Source organism: Schistocerca nitens, chromosome 3 (genome assembly GCF_023898315.1).
Source record: "Schistocerca nitens isolate TAMUIC-IGC-003100 chromosome 3, iqSchNite1.1, whole genome shotgun sequence".
NCBI classification, from domain to species: Eukaryota; Metazoa; Arthropoda; class Insecta; order Orthoptera; family Acrididae; genus Schistocerca; species Schistocerca nitens.
In genome coordinates, this window is record NC_064616.1 from 425,335,911 (window position 1) to 425,356,675 (window position 20,765).

Sequence of the window (20,765 nt, forward strand, 5' to 3'; positions counted from 1 at the left end):
TAATATCACGAGATTCAGACAGTGCTGAATCCAGCTCGACATGGGAAAGGGCAGTTGTATGACTAAGAATTGTTGGATCTGAAGTCCAACTCACCCCTCTCCATGGTCACACATTAGCAGCAGAATGCTGAATTCTGGCTGGCAGTAGCAGTAGTCATTGCAAAATCCTCTGCTACTGTATGGACTATGTCTTCAGGCATTGTTTGGAGTCACCCCTGCTTTAGCACCACTGATAACTAACAGAATTTACCAGAAATCCTCCTGATGGTTTCCCATGATTTTGTGGAACAATTGGAGCAATTGACAGAGTTCAGGAATGCTTGCCATGAACTTTTCTTGCTCTCCTGGGTTACGTGCCAAGCTTTGGCTTTTGCTGCTCAATAAGGTGTTGGGTGGCACTTAAACAATCACAGAACTGCATGTTCACCTCAGATTGCCGAGCAGCAATCAGTCGACCACGGTACAGGCTGCCTTCTAATACTACCTGAGGACTCTGGGTAAGTGAGCAGCAAGGTGGATCACATGTTTAATGTGGTGCACAAATTCCTGTATGCTGCCTCCGTGTTCAAAGCACAGCCAGGTGGCTGAACAGCAGGATCCATCCTGACAGCTTCCTTTCAAATATTGCTCCATCTGGTAGGTGGATTTGGGGTGAAAAATTGTCACTGGAATGAAAGTCACTGGGTCACTGGTAACTTTCCACTAAGCAGAACTACAAGGACTGGAGAGTGGAAAGAGAGGTTTATGGCTAAGAATGACCCAGTAGTAATGCTGAAATGAGCAGTGTTGCCTGTGTTGAAGCTACACAGCTCGTGACACACCATAATACTCTCCAGAGCTCTACCTCTGGGGCAAGTAGGATTTGGTGCCCACAATACCTTATGGGCATTGCAGTCTCTCAGTAGGAGAAATGGTCAAGATTGGAGGGGGTGGGGGGGTGGGGGGTGGGGGATGAGCGGGGTGGGGGGTTTTCTTCAAGATCTGTAAGATCCTCATAATCTACAGCTCCTTGTGGTGCTCAGAATCTCCTGTGGTGGTAAATGCAGTTGGTAGATGGTGTTCCTTTGACCCACATGAATTTCAATTGTATCTGCTTGAACATCAGTAATGAGGAGCAGAGCAGAGCAGAGCAGAGGAGTGGTGTATTTTATTTACAAACAAAGCCACCCGTCCTTTGGTCTCCCCCGATTCAGGTCATCCTTGGGGTGAAGGGCATGGCTTTGTAGAATAAGAGAGTATGTTTAAAATTTGCACAAGGGACAGTCCTGCACTTGGAGTTTCACTTTCTTCACACGTGTCCTGAACCCACTGATGTTCCACTGTAGTAAGAGAGCCTTTTTATCTACGAGGTTTTTCTTTCACCTTGTCTCTGGCAGAGTGGCAAGCCTGTCAGTGGCGAGCTTAGTCAGGGAGCTAGATGGTTGACTTAAACAGATTTCCTATTCAATTGTCTCCACATTAAAATCCTTAGAACACCAGACTGAAAATGAGATATACACGGTCTGAGAGTCTGACTGGTCTTCTTCTGTGGTTGATGCTTCCTGTCGATTTGTTTGCTAGAGGAGACTTTGGAGGAATGTTTGTGGCAGTGGTAGTAACTGCTCTGACCTGTTTACCAGAGCCTGCCTGCTGACAAGCCTGATGATATACAATGTCAGCAAGTGTAGACCTTCTGATGTTCTCAGGGATCTATAGGCTTCATACTGACAGCACCATTGCAACTGTACTTACAAATGTACGTATTATAGCTAGCTAGCACTATGAACTATTTGGGTAGTGGCATCACATTTCTGAATAGGTTTTTTGATAACTGAAGCTAATGAAGTAGTGAAAGTGGGAGGTTGCATTGCTTTATAAATATTTTTGGCCTTTTGTTTTTAACCAAAATATCTTCCTTTGATTGACTGATTAATTAATTGAGAGGGGTTATGGGACCAAATGTCAAGGTCATCAGTCCTGCGATTCCGAAGTGAGTTGCTGAACAAAGAGGGTCTGCTAAAAGCATACGGATCCAGTCAAGGGAGTCAAATTATAAAATAATAAACATTAAACACACACAGCAAAGGCATAAAAGGTGAGGCCAAATCTAAAAACTGGAAGAAAGGTGGATGCTGTCATGGAGTCAGAGACTGAGAAGACTGTAAAAGAAGTCCCAACCACAACCAACCTGCCCCTGCTCCAAGACTAAATGAGAACTTTATTTATCTGGAAATAAAAACCACTTTCATGGAGGAAACAGAGGATCAGTTCAACCATACGTGGATCATCTGCTAATATTAAATTTAAGGAATTGGGAAGGCTATACTTAATACGAAGGACCAAAAGAAGGGGACATTCCACCAATATGAGATACCGTCAGTCTGGCTCTCCAACCACATTGTGGGGGTGGGTCATTATGTAGGAGGAAAAAATGGGTGAGCCAGGTATGACCAATGCGTAAATGGCATAAAATAGTGGACTCCTTCAAAGAGGAGGAGAAAGAAGAGCGCCAAACTGCAGTAGACTCCTTGATTGTGGGGAGTTTTTTTTACTACGAGCAGTAACGCTCTAGATGGCATTCCACTTTTGGGCAAAGACAGATCAGACATAGATCCACATATCCGCAGCTGGAATCATGAAAGAAAATTGGGGAGGGGGGGGGGGATACATATCTGCTTCTCTAGCCAAATGGTCTGCCAGTTCATTCCCTGAGATGCCCACATGACTTAGGGCCCAGAGAAAGATGAGTGAACAGGCAGCACTCAAGGGCACAGAGAAGGTCGTGGACAGCAGAGACCAAAGGGTGACAGTTGATGGCCTGCAGGCTGCTCATGGAGTTTGAACAAATTAAAACACTGTGAAGCGAGGCCTCAGAAACAAAAAGGAGGGACCTGTGAATGGCTAGAAGCTCTGCTGTGAACACGCTACATGATCCCAGCAATAAATGGTGCTCGAAGCCAGTAGGAGATGTGAAAGCGTATCCCACCTTATCAATAGACTTAGAACCATCAGTGTAAAAGATGGTGGTCTCCTGCAACTCTGCAAGGATGGCACAGACAAGGTGCCGGAAAACCATAGGAATGACAAAGTCCTTAGGACCCTGGAATAGATCAGTCCTAATCTGTGGTCTACGTACCATCCAAGGGGGGAGTATGGGAGGAAAGACACAGCTGCAGTCCAGTGAGTGGAGATGGAGATCTCGACAGGGGGAAGCGAGACGCATGCCAACCGGCAATCCCACCCATGGGCGGGTGTTAGGAGGGAGACATCCCTCATTGGCGAAGAGCACAGGGTACAGAGGATGGTCAGGGAGTTGGCGAAATGCAATTGTGTAAGAAACGAGGAGTTGGATCCATCGGATGTGTACAGGGGGAATCCCCACTTCTATGAGGAGACCATCAAGAAGACTAGTGCGAAAGGCACCAATAGCCAGACACACCCCACAATGATGGACAGGGCCAAGGAGCTACTGAGCAGTAAACCTGACTACCAGAGTGGACAAGACCAGAGCATGGTATAGATGGAGAAGAGTGGAATGGTCTGCACCCCAAGATGTGTGGGCCAGGAGGCGGAGAGCATTAAGCATCCGCATACATCTAGTCTTTAGGTGGCGAATGTGGGGCAGCCATGTCAGCTTGTTATCAAAACTATAGCTCAAGAGACGGGACTGCTACAACATCAAGGACGGGACTGCTACAACATTGAGGAGCTAGTTGCCTAAATAAAGTTCTGGATCGGGACGTACTGTGGGTCAACGACAAAAATGCCATGGTAACCAGAGGCCTAAAAAGGTCGCAAGCCCATTGATGGCAATGAGGAAGACAGTGACACTTAAAACAGAACTCTATGGGATACTATTCTCCTGAATCTGAGGGGCTCTGAGTGAAGTGCCAACTTGAACCCGGAAGAGGTGGTAAGATAAAAACTCGCGGATAATAAACAGAAGGGGACCATGGAAGCCCCAGTCATGGAGGGTAACTAAAATGTGATGGCACCAAGCAATGTGATATGCCTTATGTAGGCCAAAGAAGACCACGACAAGGTGCCGGCGGTGAGTAAAAGCCTGTCGGATGGCCGATTCCAATCTGACTGAATGGTCAGTAGGAGATCACCCCACCCGGAAGCCACACTGATATGGGGACAAAAGGCCCCGAGATTCAAGTACCCAACATAGTGTGAAGTTGACCATCCTTTTGAGCAGTTTACAAAGTACATTCGTCAGGCTAATTGGGCAGTATCTGTTGAGAGATGTTGGGTTTTTCCTGGGCTTAAGGACAGGGGTAACTATACTGTCTAACCATTGTGACAAAAAAGCACCTGCGAGCCAAATGTGGTTGAAGACATTGAGGAGCTGTTGCCTCTGGGGTACGTCCAAGTGTTGGCTCATCTGGTTGTGGATGGAATCTGAGCCTGGGGCTGTATTTTGTGAAGAGCTAAGATAGTTGGTTTGTGGGATTTAAGGGACCATACTGCTACGGTCATCGGTCCCTTATTCCAAGCACTAAAAACACCCACAGAGAATAAAAACGATCAACAGAATAGAGCACAGACGACACAGAACAAGAGAAACTGAGACAAAGACCAGACAAAACGAACTAAAATCACACAGAGTGTGACGGTGGTGGGCCAACCATAGAAATAAGAAAGGAAAAGCCAACCACTTAAAAAAAAAAAAAATAAAAAAAATAAAAAAAAATAAAAAAAACCAGTTTAAAACCGAGGCCAAGGGCCAGAATCCACACAAAACAATAAGATAAAACAGAAACACTTAGATTAAATGATAAAAACCCCCTGCCTGAATAAAACGTAAAACTAAGTCAGCCGTAGCAGAGTCATCTGTTAAAAGGGCAGGGAGCGTGTCAGGCAGTGCGAAAGACTGCCTGAGCACAGCTAAAAGCGGACACTCCAATAAAATATGGACCACAGATAAAACGGAGCCGCAGCGACATAGAGGTGCGTCCTCACGGCGCAATAAGTGGCCGTGCGTAAGCCGAGTATGCCCAATGCGCAGCCGGGAGAGGACAACAGACTCCTGGCGGGAGACCCGAATGGACGACCACCACACAGTCGCCGACGCCTTGATACGACGGAGTTTGTTTGGTACGGGCAGGTTGCGCCATTCAGCGTCCCATAAATAGAAAATTTTGCGGCGTAATAGGGCCTGCAAATCAGTCGCTGGGAGGCCAATCTCCAGAGGTGGTTGACTGGTGGCCTCTTTCGCCAGGCGGTCAACATTCTCATTCCCGTGGATCCCAACACGGCCTGGGGTCCACACGAAGACCACAGAGCGGCCGCAACGCGCAACAGTATGCAGGGACTCATGGATAGCCATCACCAGACGAGAACGAGGAAAACACTGGTCGAGAGCTCGTAAACCGCTCAGGGAATCGCTACAGATAACGAAGGACTCACCTGAGCAGGAGCGGATATACTCTAGGGCACGAAAGATGGCGACCAGCTCAGCAGTGTAAACGCTGCAGCCATCCGGCAAGGAACGTTGTTCGGAATGGTCCCCTAGAGTTAGCGCATACCCGACACGACCAGCAACCATCGAACCGTCAGTGTAAACAATTCCAGAGCCCTGATACGTGGCCAGGATGGAATAAAAGCGGCCGCGGAAGGCCTCTGGAGGGACTGAGTCCTTCGAGCCCTGTGCCAAGTCGAACCGAAGGCAAGGGCGAGGAACACACCACAGGGGTGTACGCAGAGGTGCCCGGAAAGGAGGTGGAACAGGGAAAAACCCAAGCCCGGAGAGAAGCTCCTTGACACGGACGGAGATCGGACAACTCGACCTGGGCCGACGGTCTGGCAGATGGACGACGGACTGCGGGAACAGGCCACGGTAATTTGGATGCCCGGGCAAGCTAAAAACATGGGCAGCATAAGCAGCCAGTAACTGTTGGCGTCGTAACCGCAGTGGAGGGACACCTGCCTCCACTAGTATGCTGTCCACAGGGCTGGTGCGGAAAGCACCAGTGGCAAGGCGTATCCCGCTATGGAGGATTGGGTCCAGCACCCGCAACGCAGATGGGGAAGCTGAGCCATAAGCCAGGCTCCCATAATCCAGACGAGACTGGATTAACGCCTGGTAGAGCCGGAACAGGGTACATCGGTCGGCGCCCCAGCGGGTGTGGCTCAAACATCGCAGAGCATTGACATGCTGCCAACACGCCTGTTTGAGCTGCCGGATATGAGGCAGCCAAGTCAACCGGGCATCGAAAACCACCCCCAAAAACCTGTGTGATTCCACCACTGAAAGAAGTTCGCTGTTAAGAGAAAGCTGCGGCTCCGGGTGGACAGTACGTCGCCGGCAGAAATGCATAACGCAGGTCTTGGCTGCCGAAAACTGGAACCCATGAGCTACAGCCCAAGACTGCGCCTTGCGGAGAGCCCCCTGTAGCTGACGTTCAACAGCTGCAATGCCAGTAGAGCTGTAGTAAAGGCAGAAGTCGTCAGCATACAGGGAAGGGGAGACAGAATTTCCCACAGCCGCAGCGAGCCCGTTAATGGCTATTAAAAACAGGCAGACACTTTAAACAGAACGCTGTGGCACGCCGTTCTCCTGGACGTGGGAGGAACTATATCAGGCCGCGACGTGCACGCGGAAGGTACGATACAACAGGAAATTGCGGATAAAAATCGGCAGAGGGCCCCGAAGACCCCATCCATGAAGCGTAGAAAGGATGTGATGACACCATGTCGTATCGTATGCCTTCCGCATGTCGAAAAAGACAGCGACCAGGTGCTGACGGCAGGCAAAGGCAGTACGGATGGCCGACTCCAGGCTCACCAGATTGTCGGCAGCGGAGCGGCCTTTACGGAACCCACCCTGAGACGGAGCCAGAAGGCCCCGAGACTCCAGTACCCAATTCAATGCCGGCTCACCATCCGTTCGAATAGCTTGCAAATAACGTTGGTGAGGCTAATGGGGCGGTAGCTGTCCTCCTCCAAAGGGCTCTTGCCCGGTTTCAAAACGGGGATGACAATGCTTTCCCGCCATTGCGACGGAAACTCACCCTCGACCCAGAGACGGTTGTAAAGGTCGAGGAGGCGTCGCTTGCAGTCCACTGAAAGGTGTTTCAGCATCTGACAGTGGATGCGATCGGGACCGGGAGCGGTATCAGGGCAAGCGGCTAGGGCACTGCGAAATTCCCACTCACTGAATGGAGCATTGTAGGATTCAGAAGTGTTTGTGCGAAAAGAAAGGCTCCAACGTTCCATCCGCTCTTGAATGGAGTGGAAGGCCTGGGGGTAATTCGCAGAAGCGGAACTCGGAGCAAAATGCTCTGCTAAGCGGGTGGCAATGATGTCAGAGTCCGTACAAACTGCTCCATTCAGTGAGAGCGCAGGGACGCTGACAGGGGTCTGATAGCCGTAGACGCGTCGAATCTTGGCCCAGACCTGCGATGGAGTGACATGGAGGCCAATGGTGGACACATATCGCTCCCAGCACTCCTTCTTGCCTTGGCGGATAAGGAGGCGGGCCTGCGCACGCAGCCGTTTGAAGGCGATAAGGTGGTCTATGGAGGGATGTCGCTTGTGACGCTGGAGCGCCCGCCGGCGATCTTTAATCACTTCAGCGATCTCAGGCGACCACCAAGGCACAGCCCTCCGCCGAGGGGGCCCAGAAGAACGGGGAATGGCAGATTCGGCGGCAGTAACGATGCCGGTGGTGACCAATTGAACCACCGCATCAATGTCATCATTAGAGACAGGCTCAATAGCGGCAGTGGAGGAGAACAAGTCCCAGTCAGCCTTATTCATAGCCCATCTGCTAGGGCGCCCAAAAGAGTGACGCTGTGGTAGTGACAGAAAGATCGGAAAGTGGTCACTACCACATAGGTCGTCATGCACACTCCATTGGACAGACGGTAAGAGGCTAGGGCTACAGATTGAAAGGTCGCCCAATAGTAAGAAAGGTGGCGGCAATTGGGCTACCAGTGCAGCCAGGACATGCTGCGAGACATCACCATCCGGTGGAAGGTAAAGACAGCAGACGGTAACAGCCTGTGGCGTCCACACCCGTACAGCGACAGCCTCTAAAGGTGTCTGGAGAGGGACAGACTCGCTGTGCAGAGTGTGAAGAACATATATGCAGACGCCACCAGACACCCTTTCATAAGCTGCGCGGTTCTTATAATAACCCCGATAGCCACGGAGGGCGGGGGTTCGCATTGCTGGAAACCAAGTTTCCTGAAGAGCAATGCAGAAGAAAGGGTGAAGGCTGATAAGTTGGCGGAGCTCAGCTAGATGGTGGAAGAAACCACTGCAGTTCCACTGGAGGATGGTGTTGTCCATGGCTGGGAAAAGCGTGATGAGACTGGGAAGGCAGATTACGCTGCTGGGTCACCTGCTGCCTCCGATGGAGCACCCGTGCAAATGCTATCCATTGCGTCCAAGGGACCGGTGAGATCGAGGTCCTCAGCGGACGCCAGAATCTCCACCTCGTCCTCAGACGCAGAGCTTGTAGGAAGCGGTGGGATGGGTGCCACCGCAATGTCGTTAGCCTTGGGGACTTTCTTCTTCTTCTTCTTCTGTTTCTCTCGCTGAGCCTTCGGTGGTTCAGGCTGGGAGGGTTTCACTGGGTCAGTCTCAGGGACAGACGACGACCGTGAGGCCCTATGACCAGGGACCGGTGGTTGTTTGAGCCACTTGCGGCTGTCTGGTTTGGTACCGGTCCGAACTTGGGAAGGGAGGTCCCCAAGGGAACCCTTCCTGGCGAGAGGAGCCGAATAAGACTTACGCTTCTCCGGCTGGGAAGGGAGAACTGATGTCCCCGATGGTTTGGGGGGCGTTGCTCCTGAAGCAGATGGAGCAGGAGCAACACGGAGTTTAGAGCCCCCCACCATCAAGGGGGTAGGTGTGGGCCTTCGACTCTGAGAGCTGACTGGAGCTGATGGGACTGTAGCAGGAGTGACAGTTGCAGCATAAGAAGATGTCATACACACTGGATGAAGTTGATCATATTTCCGCTTCGCCTCAGTGTACGTCAGTCGGTCGAGGGTCTTGATTTCCATGATTTTCCGCTCCTTCTGCAGAATTGGACAGTCCGGCGAGCAAGGCGGATGGTGCTCACCACAGTTCACACAGATTGGAGGCGGGGCACAGGGATGATCAAGATGGGATGGTCGTCCGCAATCGCGACATACAAGGTCGGAAGCACAGTGTGAAGACATATGGCCGAACTTCCAACACTTGAAGCACCGCATCGGGGGAGGGATATACGGCTTGACATCACAACGGTACACCATCACCCTGACCTTCTCAGGTAACGTGTCACCCTCGAAGGCCAAGATGAAGGCACCGGTGGCAACTTGATGATCCCTCGGACCCCGGTGGATGCGCCGGACGAAATGGACACCTCGTCGCTCCAAGTTGGCGCGCAGCTCGTCATCGGACTGTAAAAGGACATCGCGGTGAAAAATAATTCCCTGGACCATATTTAAGCTTTTATGTGGGGTGATAGTAACAGAAACATCACCCAACTTCGTACAAGCGAGCAAGGCTCGTGACTGGGCAGAGGATGCCGTTTTTATTAAGACTGACCCTGACCGCATCTTGGACAAGCCCTCCACCTCCCCGAACTTGTCCTCTAAATGTTCGACAAAGAACTGAGGCTTCACAGACACAAACGATTCCCCGTCAGCTCTGGTACAGACGAGATACCGGGGCGAATACCTGTCGCTCTCATTCATAGCCTTTCGGACACAATGCACACAATGCACCAAGTAAGGCGCCCTTCCCCAATTGGCTCACTCTTCGGAAAAATTTTGAGATATGGAGGTCAAACCCGACAGGGGACCATCACATAAGGCCGAAACGTTTGAGACTCCTTTTAGTCACCTCTTACGAGAGGCAGGAATACCGCGGGCCTATTCTAACCCCCGAACCCGCAGGGGGGGAAGAGCTAAGAGCCTGCACCAATTCCCATTCAGCGAAGGGTACATTATAGGGCTCAACATGGTGCTGGACGAAACAGAGGGGAGGATCAGTTCAACTCTGCGTTTCTGCCGGAGAAAGGTAGTAGGGTATTAAGAGGACGACAATGCCATTGCAAAGTGTGTCACGAGGTTTTCTGCAAGGACCAATGGATCAGTGCACAGAGCACCTTGGAGATTCAAACCCTGGAAAGTTGACTATCACTGGCGGCCCAGAAGGCTATGGAGCTTTGACCAAACGTGCAATGAAGAGGCTTATGTCCCCAGGAAGGAAACATAGTGCTCCCAGCATTCTGTTTCACTTCGCTTAATCAGGTAACGACCCTTAGCATGGAGGCACTTAAAAGTGAGGAGGGCAGTCTGTGAAGGGTGTTGCTTAAATCACTGCAGTGCCCGTCGGCAGTCCTGGACAGCGACTGCAACGTCCTTGGTTCACCATGGTACCAGCCAATGATGAGAGGGACCTGTGGATAGTGGTACAGCAGTACCAGCAGCATGAACAATAGTGGAAGAGATGCCTTGCACAACTACATCAATGGAATTCGAGAAGGGGTGTCAAAGTGGACAGCAGATGTATATAAAGGCCAAATAGCCCTGCGGAATGCCCAACGTGGGAGCCTGTGTGCCTGGCGGCAGCAAGGTAATGATAGAATCACCAGAAACTGGTCACGGTCACAGAGGTCATCATGAAATGACCAACGTAGGGAAGCCACGAGGGCAGGGGTGATCGTGAGATCGATATGACGTGAGTGGCACCATCATTGATGAGAGAGAAATCGAGGTCTGTGATAAGTTGGTCAATTAGGATACCCCTACCCACTGAAGCGACACTCCCACACAGTGGATGGTGAGCATTGAAGTCCCCAAGGAGGAGAAACGGTGGCAGGAGTTGCTGGATAAAGATAGACAGTACAATGTAAGCAAGTGGCCTATCTGGAGGGAGGTAGACATTGCAGATGTTGATTGTTGGGGTCGTTTGCACTCAAACTGGTATTGCTTCACCAGATACTACTCCGGGGCCTGTATGGTTCCGACAGAACGTTCAACAACCATGAAAAGTTGGGAAGTGTCATCACGCAAATGTGTTTCTTGAAGAATGAGACAGAACACAGAATAAGAGGAGACAAGACCTTGCATTTCTGGTAGGTGACAATAGTATCCGTTGCAATTCAGTGGATGATCGTGTGGTGCGAGTCCAAGGTAGACATGAAGAAGCCAAGGAAGAGGTCAGGTCACTCAGTCAGTAGTTATCACTGAGAAGGATGGGGTGACGTCCATAAATAAGATGTCAGACTCAGGTTGCAGGGGAAGGTGTGGGGGGTGGGGGGAGGGGGAGATGACACCTTTGGGGGCACCTTGTCTTGGGATTTGTTTCTTCTTCTTCTCTTTCTGAGGTGCTGAGGTGGAGGAGGGCAGGGCACAGGGGGAAGTACTGGCTTCTGCAAGATCTGGAACTGAAAGAGAGCAGGCCGCCTTGGGGCGCACAGATGGTGTGCCTCGTGGCGATAACAGTCTTCTGGCTTGAGACACACCGGGGAGAGGAGTCCCGGGAGGGAGCTCGATCACAGGCAGATGGCGAAGAAGAGGGGCACGTCTTCGGCCAGGGTGGGGGAGCGGCTCCCTGACAGGAGGTCGTGGGAACTGCAAGGGGGGGGGGGGCGGGAGAGGGGGTTGGGGCGAGGATCAGGATGAGGATGAGGAGGAAAGGAAGTAACAGAGGCAAAAGTTGAAGATAGTGACACTGGGTGGAGTGTCTCATACTTTTGGCGAACCTCAGCATAAGGCAGGTGATCCAGGGACTCTTATTCTTGGATCTTCTTTTCACTCTTGTAAGCCGAGCTCCAGTGAGCAGGGGGAGTGGCGGTCAGCACAATTGACACAGGTGCTGGAACACAGGGGCTTCCCTCATGGAGTGGGTGACCACAGTCACCACACAAAGGGTATGCTGTACAGTGGGAAGACATGCCCCAAACGCAAGCACCGAAAGCACCACATAGGTGGAGGGACGTACGGCTTCAAGTCACAGCTGTAGCACATAACCTTGACCTTCTCTGGAAGGATATCCCCCTCAGAAGCCTGAATGAAGGTGCCAGTATCGGTGCGGTTGTCTTTGTGACCCTTCTGCACGTGTCAAACAGATTCAAAAACAGAACGTCCACTCAAGATTAGCCCGGAGTTCCTCATCAATTTGCAGGATGAGGTTCCTATGGAAAATTACTCCTTGGACCATACTCAGAGATTGTTGAGAAGTGATAGACACCAGGACACGGCCAAGACGATCACAGGCACAAAGAGTTGCGGATTGGGTGGCAGAAGAAGTTTTGATCAACAGGGAGCCCGACCACACCTTACTGAGGGACTCCAGTTCACCAAACTTGTCCTCGATATTTTCCATGAAAAACAATGGCTTTGTGGCAGTGAATGTGTCCATCCATCCTAATACAGACAAGGTGACGGGGACAGGGTTTCATTCTAAGACGACGAGCCAGGCCCTCCTCCCATGGTGTTGCCAGGGAAACAAAGGTTGCCGGGTCATACGAAGCAGCATTCAAAGACCCTTCACTGTTCAAATATACAGCTGTTTGAGAATGGTCAGATTTTTGCAGCTCGATACGCTTCATGCACCAAGCACCTGCCCTGATATCACCTATTCCAACCAGGGGCTCTCTCCATGGGCATCACCCAGCCACAGCAACGACTGTCTGGCATGGCGGCTATTGCCAGGAATTCTGATGCTCCAAGAAGATAAGCAACTACACCTTGACATACATGGGGAGGGAACAGCTCTGGTATCAGTAGTGAGATCCCTCTGCTGTCAGGGGGCTCAGCCATATGGGTACATAACAGTCCCACCACACGGACTGACTACACGTGCTGGTGACCTAGCAGGATGGAAAAGGGGCTACAGTGGGGAAGGGAGGGGGGAAGGAAGGGGGACAGTAATCCACACCGTAGACGCTAGGGATGGAGTTATTCCCTGTATGACTCTCACTAAGAACAGGAAATTTTGTAGTGGAGGTCAAACCTCAAGTGGGGGCCTAAGTGCCAAAGAGAATGAAAGGACAGGTAAAAGGAACAAAATTGCAACTAATAGAGGAAACCAGATGGATAGCCAGGGTGACATAAATCAGAACACCGAGAGAGGGGAAGGAGGTGGCAATGGTGAAGGAGCGAGGATACGGAAGGAGGGGGCAGGATGAAGAAAATGCAGCCAGGGAATGAAGAATGGACCACAATAGCTCAGGGCTCCGTGCACGTCATGCACGAACTCATGAAAGAAATGTGAGCCCCCTGGGAGGACAGTAACTCCCTTTCTTCAAGACAGACAATGTAGTCTCCAGAGTAGATACTCTGATCCCCGAGCAGTTAATAGACTTCAATGGAGATGAACAAATGATTCCTCTGCATGAGGTCTTACCACATTTGCTGCCAGTGGCTTCTCCCTTACATGCTCAAGTGGTGTGCCCAAAGTGCTGGCACTTAAAACAGTATATTGGACTGAGTATATAAGGCCTCACACCTAAGCGAATACAAACTACCTTTATACACCATGGGACACTGCTACTGAATGTAAGAAGAAAGAAACTGGTATCATCAGTTCACCCTCTATCCTTTTCATAAGGTGACCATCCATCCATCCCCCCCCCCCCCCCCCCCGATTTTTGTGTGTGTGTCCCAAATTTTTTCAAAGGTAATTCAGGACACCTATTTGTCCCGAAATTAACAATCGTGACCCAATTTGTCCCGAATTAGACATTCATTTCACCTGTATCAGTATATTTTATTATTACACTCCTGGAAATTGAAATAATAACACCGTGAATTCATTGTCCCAGGAAGGGGAAACTTTATTGACACATTCCTGGGGTCAGATACGTCACATGATCACACTGACAGAACCACAGGCACATAGACACAGGCAACAGAGCATGCACAATGTCGGCACTAGTACAGTGTATATCCACCATTCGCAGCAATGCAGGCTGCTATTCTCCCATGGAGACGATCGTAGAGATGCTGGATGTAGTCCTGTGGAACGGCTTGCCATGCTATTTCCACCTGGCGCCTCAGCTGGACCAGCATTCGTGCTGGACGTGCAGACCGCGTGAGACGACGCTTCATCCAGTCCCAAACATGCTCAATGGGGGACAGATCCGGAGATCTTGCTGGCTAGGGTAGTTGACTTACACCTTCTAGAGCACGTTGGGTGGCACGGGATACATGCGGACGTGCATTGTCCTGTTGGAACAGCAAGTTCCCTTGCCGGTCTAGGAATGGTAGAACGATGGGTTCGATGACGGTTTGGATGTACCGTGCACTATTCAGTGTCCCCTCGACGATCACCAGTGGTGTACGGCCAGTGTAGGAGATCGCTCCCCACACCATGATGCCGGGTGTTGGCCCTGTGTGCCTCGGTCGTATGCAGTCCTGATTGTGGCGCTCACCTGCACGGCGCCAAACACGCATACGACCATCATTGGCACCAAGGCAGAAGCGACTCTCATCGCTGAAGACGACACGTCTCCATTCGTCCCTCCATTCACGCCTGTCGCGACACCACTGGAGGCGGGCTGCACGATGTTGGGGCGTGAGCGGAAGACGGCCTAACGGTGTGCGGGACCGTAGCCCAGCTTCATGGAGACGGTTGCGAATGGTCCTCGCCGATACCCCAGGAGCAACAGTGTCCCTAATTTGCTGTGACGTGGCGGTGCGGTCCCCTACGGCACTGCGTAGGATCCTACGGTCTTGGCGTGCATCCATGCGTCGCTGCGGTCCGGTCCCAGGTCGACGGGCACGTGCACCTTCCGCCGACCACTGGCGACAACATCGATGTACTGTGGAGACCTCACGCCCCACGTGTTGAGCAATTCAGCGGTACGTCCACCCGGCCTCCCGCATGCCCACTATACGCCCTCGCTCCAAGTCCGTCAACTGCACATACGGTTCACGTCCACGCTGTCGCGGCATGCTACCAGTGTTAAATACTGCGATGGAGCTCCGTATGCCACGGCAAACTGGCTGACACTGACTGCGGCGGTGCACAAATGCTGCGCAGCTAGCGCCATTCGACGGCCAACACCGCGGTTCCTGGTGTGTCCGCTGTGCCGTGCGTGTGATCATTGCTTGTACAGCCCTCTCGCAGTGTCCGGAGCAAGTATGGTGGGTCTGACACACCGGTGTCAATGTGTTCTTTTTTCGATTTCCAGGAGTGTAGTTTTAGTTATGGTGGGAAATTGTTTGACAAGAGGGTACGACAAATTGTCGAAACCATTATCAAACTGTTTCTACTGTGCAAACACATGTTGGCCGCAGCTTGAACAGCTAATAGGCAGTCAGAGACCACGGCAACTGGGAAAAAGTCGCACTCAAACGCATTCACGCGGTCGAAACGGTCCTAACCATAACTCTAACAGAAGAAGGAAGAAATCTGCATATTTTCTGATAGCCATGGAAGAGGCAGAGGAGGTTTTAAGGCAAACATGCAGAGGAAATACAAAGTGACTCGAACAGACGAACAGTAATATACGCTCTCGTTGACTTTGGCGTCGCCAACGCAGTGTATGCTGGTCTCTAGAATACTATCATTTGTCATATGTGTGTGACATATTATATCAGATTGAATTTTGTATTACGTCGTGTTATGGTATATTACGTTTGATAAGTTTATTTGTTTTTCCTCATCAATAACAATAAAAATACTTCTTTGTAAGAATGAGTTCAAAGAAGCACAAATGCTCCTTCAATGAACAATTGTAGAAAGAATTTCCATTCATCAGTGACTCAAAAGAAAAAGTGAGGTGCAACACATGTGCTTCTAGTTTCTCACTAAGTCACTGTGGACATGGTGATATACAACTATATTTAAAAAGTGACAAACATAAAAGAGCAGTCTCTGCAGCAGCGTCTAGTGCAACATTAAAGTCATTTTTCACATCAGAGAAACTTTTTGGTCAGGAGGAGAGGTTAGTTGCAACTGAGGGCGTTTTTGCGTATCATACAATTCAGCACAATCATAGTTTCAGATCTATGGACTGTACATCGAAGCTTCTTCAAGCAACATTAGAGCCTAAATTTGCTTGTGCACGTACAAAAACAGAGGCAATAATTGTGAATGTGTTAGCTCCTCATGCATTAGATATGTTGCGACATGATTTAGAAAAAGTGACATTTATTTCACTTCTGACTGATGCATCTAACCACAAAGAGATTAAGGTCTTTCCTATCCTTGTCAGATATTTTGATTACAAAACTGGTGTAAAAGTAAGGTTATTACAATTAAAATCGTTGCCTGGGGAAACATCTACTATTTTGAGTGGCTATTTAACAGACTGCCTCAGAAAAAACAGCCTAGAAGAAAAAGTTGTTGGACTGTGTGCTGATAACACTAATTGCAATTTTGGAGGTGCTGAAAGAAAAGGTCAGAATAATGTTTTTACTGAACTACAAGTGGAACTCGGTAATAGACTGATAGGGATTGGTTGTGATGCTCATATAATGCATAATCCTGTTCGAGCAGCTACTGATATTTTGCCTATAGATATAGAAATGGTAGTTTCCAAAATATTTCTGTATTTCAAATCATACACTGTGAGAGTTGAAACTCTGAAGGACTTTTGCAGCTTTGTTGAAACAGATTTTACAATGATTTTGGGTTATGCTCAAACAAGATGGTTACCACTGTTGCCTGCTGTTGAGCGAGTCATTAAAATGTTTAAACCACTGAAATCATACTTCGAATCTGAAAAAAAGTGTCCATTGTTACTTCAAAACTTCTTTCAAAACCCTTTGTCTGAAGTATGGCTATATTTTGTTCACAGTCAGGCTTCATCATTTCATGAAGCAGTTAAAAAAGTTGAAGGACAGACAGTCACTATATTTGAACTGGCTGATTGTATTAGTATGTTGAAAACTACATTGCAGTCCAAAATTTAAGACCAGTTCCTTCCCTCAAGAGTTAAAACAATTCTTGAAACTCTTGAAACAGAGGTAGGTCTGCTTCCAGCAGAGGTAAAGAGTTTTCATGATGCTGTATTATTTTTCTATGAAACTGCTCCATCCTACTTAAAAAAATGGACTGAAAAAAGTTTCCAGAACGGACTGCTACAATTGAGTTACCTTGAATCAAATATCTGTATGGGATGACATTGAAAGAACTTCTTCCCTAGTTAGCGAAACTGTGCCGTATGTTCAGTTTACAGAAAATGTAATGTGTGATGAGTATGTCAGTGTCAAACAGTTTGTAACCACTGGGAAAATCATTGAATGGACTGCTAACAACACTGTTCCAGGTCAAAGATGGGTTGAGATGATTTCTCATTTCAGCCAGAATCATGTGCCATTCTCAAATGTACTCAAGCTAGTGGAGTTTCTTTTCTGCCTTCCTGGCACTAATGCTGCTACTGAAAGGGTATTTTCCCACTTGGACAATATATGGACAAGTGACAAAACACAGTTGGCTGTAGAAATCATGAAAGCAATGTTAGTAAGTAGAATAAATTATGATGAAACTTGTGTCGAGTTTTTTCATATGTTGTTGAAAAATACAGAATTGATAAAGAAAATTCACAGGACTGATAAATACAGTTGCCCTGATCACACTCATTCATCTTGGAAGGTATTAATAAAATGTAAATGTGCTTTTCTTTGTAACAAATTTAATTGATATTTTGTATTTATTACATTTTACTGAAACCTTCTTCTCATATAATAAATAAATAAATAAATATAGCCTATTTTGCAAAATTTTTAATGTATCCCAGATTTGGGCCTAGAAAATATGTTAATGTCCCGAATTTGAGTCTAGAAAATATGGTCACCTTACTTTTCATTATACAGGTTATACGAAAAAGAATCATCCAATTTCGCAAGTCTGTATTTCTGAAAGTAAAACATATACAACGAATTTTGTTCTTTTGATCAACGGGAAACTCAAAAACTTGTTTTTCATGCCTTTTCATAGGTGTTCAATATGAACCCTATTGAGATGCACGGCATATGTCAATGCAGTATTTAAATTTCTCCCACACTGCAGCAAGCATGTCTTGAGGTACAGCTTCCACTGCTGCTGTTATGTGATGTCTCAGTTCATCCATTGTCGTCGGCAATGGAGGCATATCAACAGTCTTTTATAAACCCCACAAGAAATAATCACAAATAGTCAGGTCCAGTGACCTTTGAGGATAGTAATGTAAGGCTGAATCATTTGGTCCAGTGTGACTGACCCATCATTCAGTAATCCTTTGATTTAGAAGTTCCTGCACTTCCAGATGCCAGCGAGGCAGTGCCCCATCCTGTTGGTAAACGACGTCATTACAATCAGTCTCCAACTATGGGAAAAGAAAGTTGTCAAGGATATCCTGTAATAGTGTTCTCGGCAAATAAAAATGGACCGTACACCTTTTCCCGTGAAACTGCACAAAACACATTAAATTTTGTAGAGTCCCTCTTGTGTTGTAGAATTTCATGTGGTGGTTGTGTACCCTATATTCTCACATTGTGACAGTTCATCTTTCCATTTTAATGGAATGTTGCCTTGTCACTAAACACCAAGTGTGGAAGAAAACTTATCCTCCATCTTGCGAAGAACAAAATTACAGAACTCCACACATTGCTGTTGGTCACCTTCATGAAGAGCTTGCAATAGCTGAATTTCGTATGGTTTAATGTGAAAACGTTAGCACAACACACGCCAGACAGACATCGGGGGCATGTTTACATGTAGAGCTGCACAGCAAATGGATTTCTACAGACACTTTCCGAATCTATGGCAGATGCATTCGAAATGTGTGTCAGACACTTGAGGGCGACCCAGCAAATTGCCTTTACACAAACAACCTGTTTCTCGAAATTTTTCACGCCATCGTCTAATGCTCTGTGCAGTAGGAGGATCCATACCATACCCATTACGACAGACACAGTGAACAATTAATGACCCTAACTATGCAATACATAGAACACAAAATGCTTTCTGTTGTCCGGACATCAGTTTTACTAGAACTGAATTGGGCACACTTTTAAGTATTAAAAACACATTCTGTCTAGTAGCACAAGCATTCAGTTATTATAAACTGATTTATTTGGAAAAAATCCCAAATCAGGACTGGCTACAAGAGTCCTTTAGTGCAAGTGAGTGTTGATACTCACCAGCAGTTCACTCATTCCACAGGGAGATGGTTGGCTGAATTTGAAGAGTTCCATCTCGGTCCCACAAGCAGTTAGGTAAATAAGGGTCCATCCCAATGGAGCCCCACTTGCCTGGTTATGCCTTACACAACTGAGGTGTGACAGGTGCACTAGAGGCTGCCCACTAATGACTTTTCCACTTCAACAGCCATATGTTCCATCAGTGCACAATACACCTTGAGACTGATGTCCCTTTAATATGGGTTTATACTGTCCCTATGATCCATGCAGTTAAGATAAGATCCCTGTGACACAAATTTCACCACTGCACTGCATCAAGATTGCTGAAGCACGGCTGGAGCTCAAGGTTACAGAGGACCAGTGGCATTTACCCATCCCTAGCTCAGGAAACCTAGCTTGTCAAGCTTGGACCCACCAAATGAAGGCTGAGCTCTCTCAGATGCTTGCCATTTAGAATGACCTAGGGCATGTGTGGTTTTATGAAAATACCATGGACGCGGCAAGCATTATCCCCCAGTTTAAATCAGACTTTCAAGGAAATGTGCACATAACAATAAACAGTACAAACAGAAAATTTTCAGCTGAATGCAGTGAATGGCATTCCCTTCAGAAGTTTGCTAAGCCAATGTCACAAATGATAAGACACCAGCAAGTTAAAATAAGATTTGTTCTATAGGTACGTCATTTATGATAAGACAATTTTCACATAAAAGACACTGCCTTTTTTTCCTCCAAAAAGTAGCTTTCAAGTATCAGTCTGCAGTAAAAAGCATTAGATGACCGACTAATGTGTTGCTGTAACAATAGGAGCAGCAATGCTTGAATAGAGGAGGAGGAGGAGGAGGAGGAGGAGGAGAAAACTTCAACAACATTCTCAAAAGCAAATATCTGGTGTGTTCGACATAACTGCCTAGAAAGGTGCCAATAGGATAGTTTCAAAACTACAAATAAAAAAGATTGAGAAAGTGGCATTACAAACAGCCAACATCCATTACACTGTTAAACATTTCCAACAGAATGGGATATTTTTTGTTCATTAGTTATGATGAAGAGGCTGATCATGTTATGTCTAGCTTAGCATTATGTTAAAAATACGATTCATTAGTACTGTTTGTATATTAGCAACCAAGTTTTCTTCTCACCGCATTTATGTCAGCATGGATCTGTCTCAGCTCTTCAACGTGTGCCATTTTCTCTTGCATAAGGAGATCCATTTCTTGTTTGTACTCCGACAAACATTTTTCTTCTTGTTCTGTTGTTTCAACCTCTTGAATTATTCTCATTTTCATTTTCTCCAACTGCAGTGTTTTTGCTCTGAAATAATCGCAAGACTATTGGAAAATGCAATGCTAATAGAATCCTATTAATGGATTTTTCACATAACAAGCAATAAGCAAGTTTATATCAGCCACTCCACGCAACACTGTAATTTACAGTTCTATTATTATATGAGGGTTGGAACTTTAATAGTGGCAACTATTAATTTACAGCTCATACAAAATAGTTCTGTGTTTCAAAGTTTTACTGACCTTCAAAGTAGTCACCATCATTGTGTATAACCCCTTACCAGTGATGTGGAAGTCGTAGGATACTCTTAGCAGTGCCAGTTGTATTGACAGTTCGAGTGGCGCAGTCCATTGCTCGATGAATTTGTAGCAGTTCTCAAGCGAATGCCGTGAAATGTTTCCTTCAGTTTAGAACTTA

General features: G+C 47.7%; 1 protein-coding gene across 1 annotated transcript in view; it reads right to left on the reverse strand.

The window, feature by feature from the left end:
* The window catches only part of LOC126248370 (zinc finger C4H2 domain-containing protein), a 138,912-nt gene that overhangs the window by 95,055 nt on the left and 23,092 nt on the right, over positions 1-20,765 (reverse strand). The window contains exon 2 of the mRNA XM_049949299.1: positions 20,204-20,375. Coding sequence (XP_049805256.1) covers positions 20,204-20,375 — 172 coding nt within the window. The remainder of the gene's footprint in view (positions 1-20,203; positions 20,376-20,765) is intronic.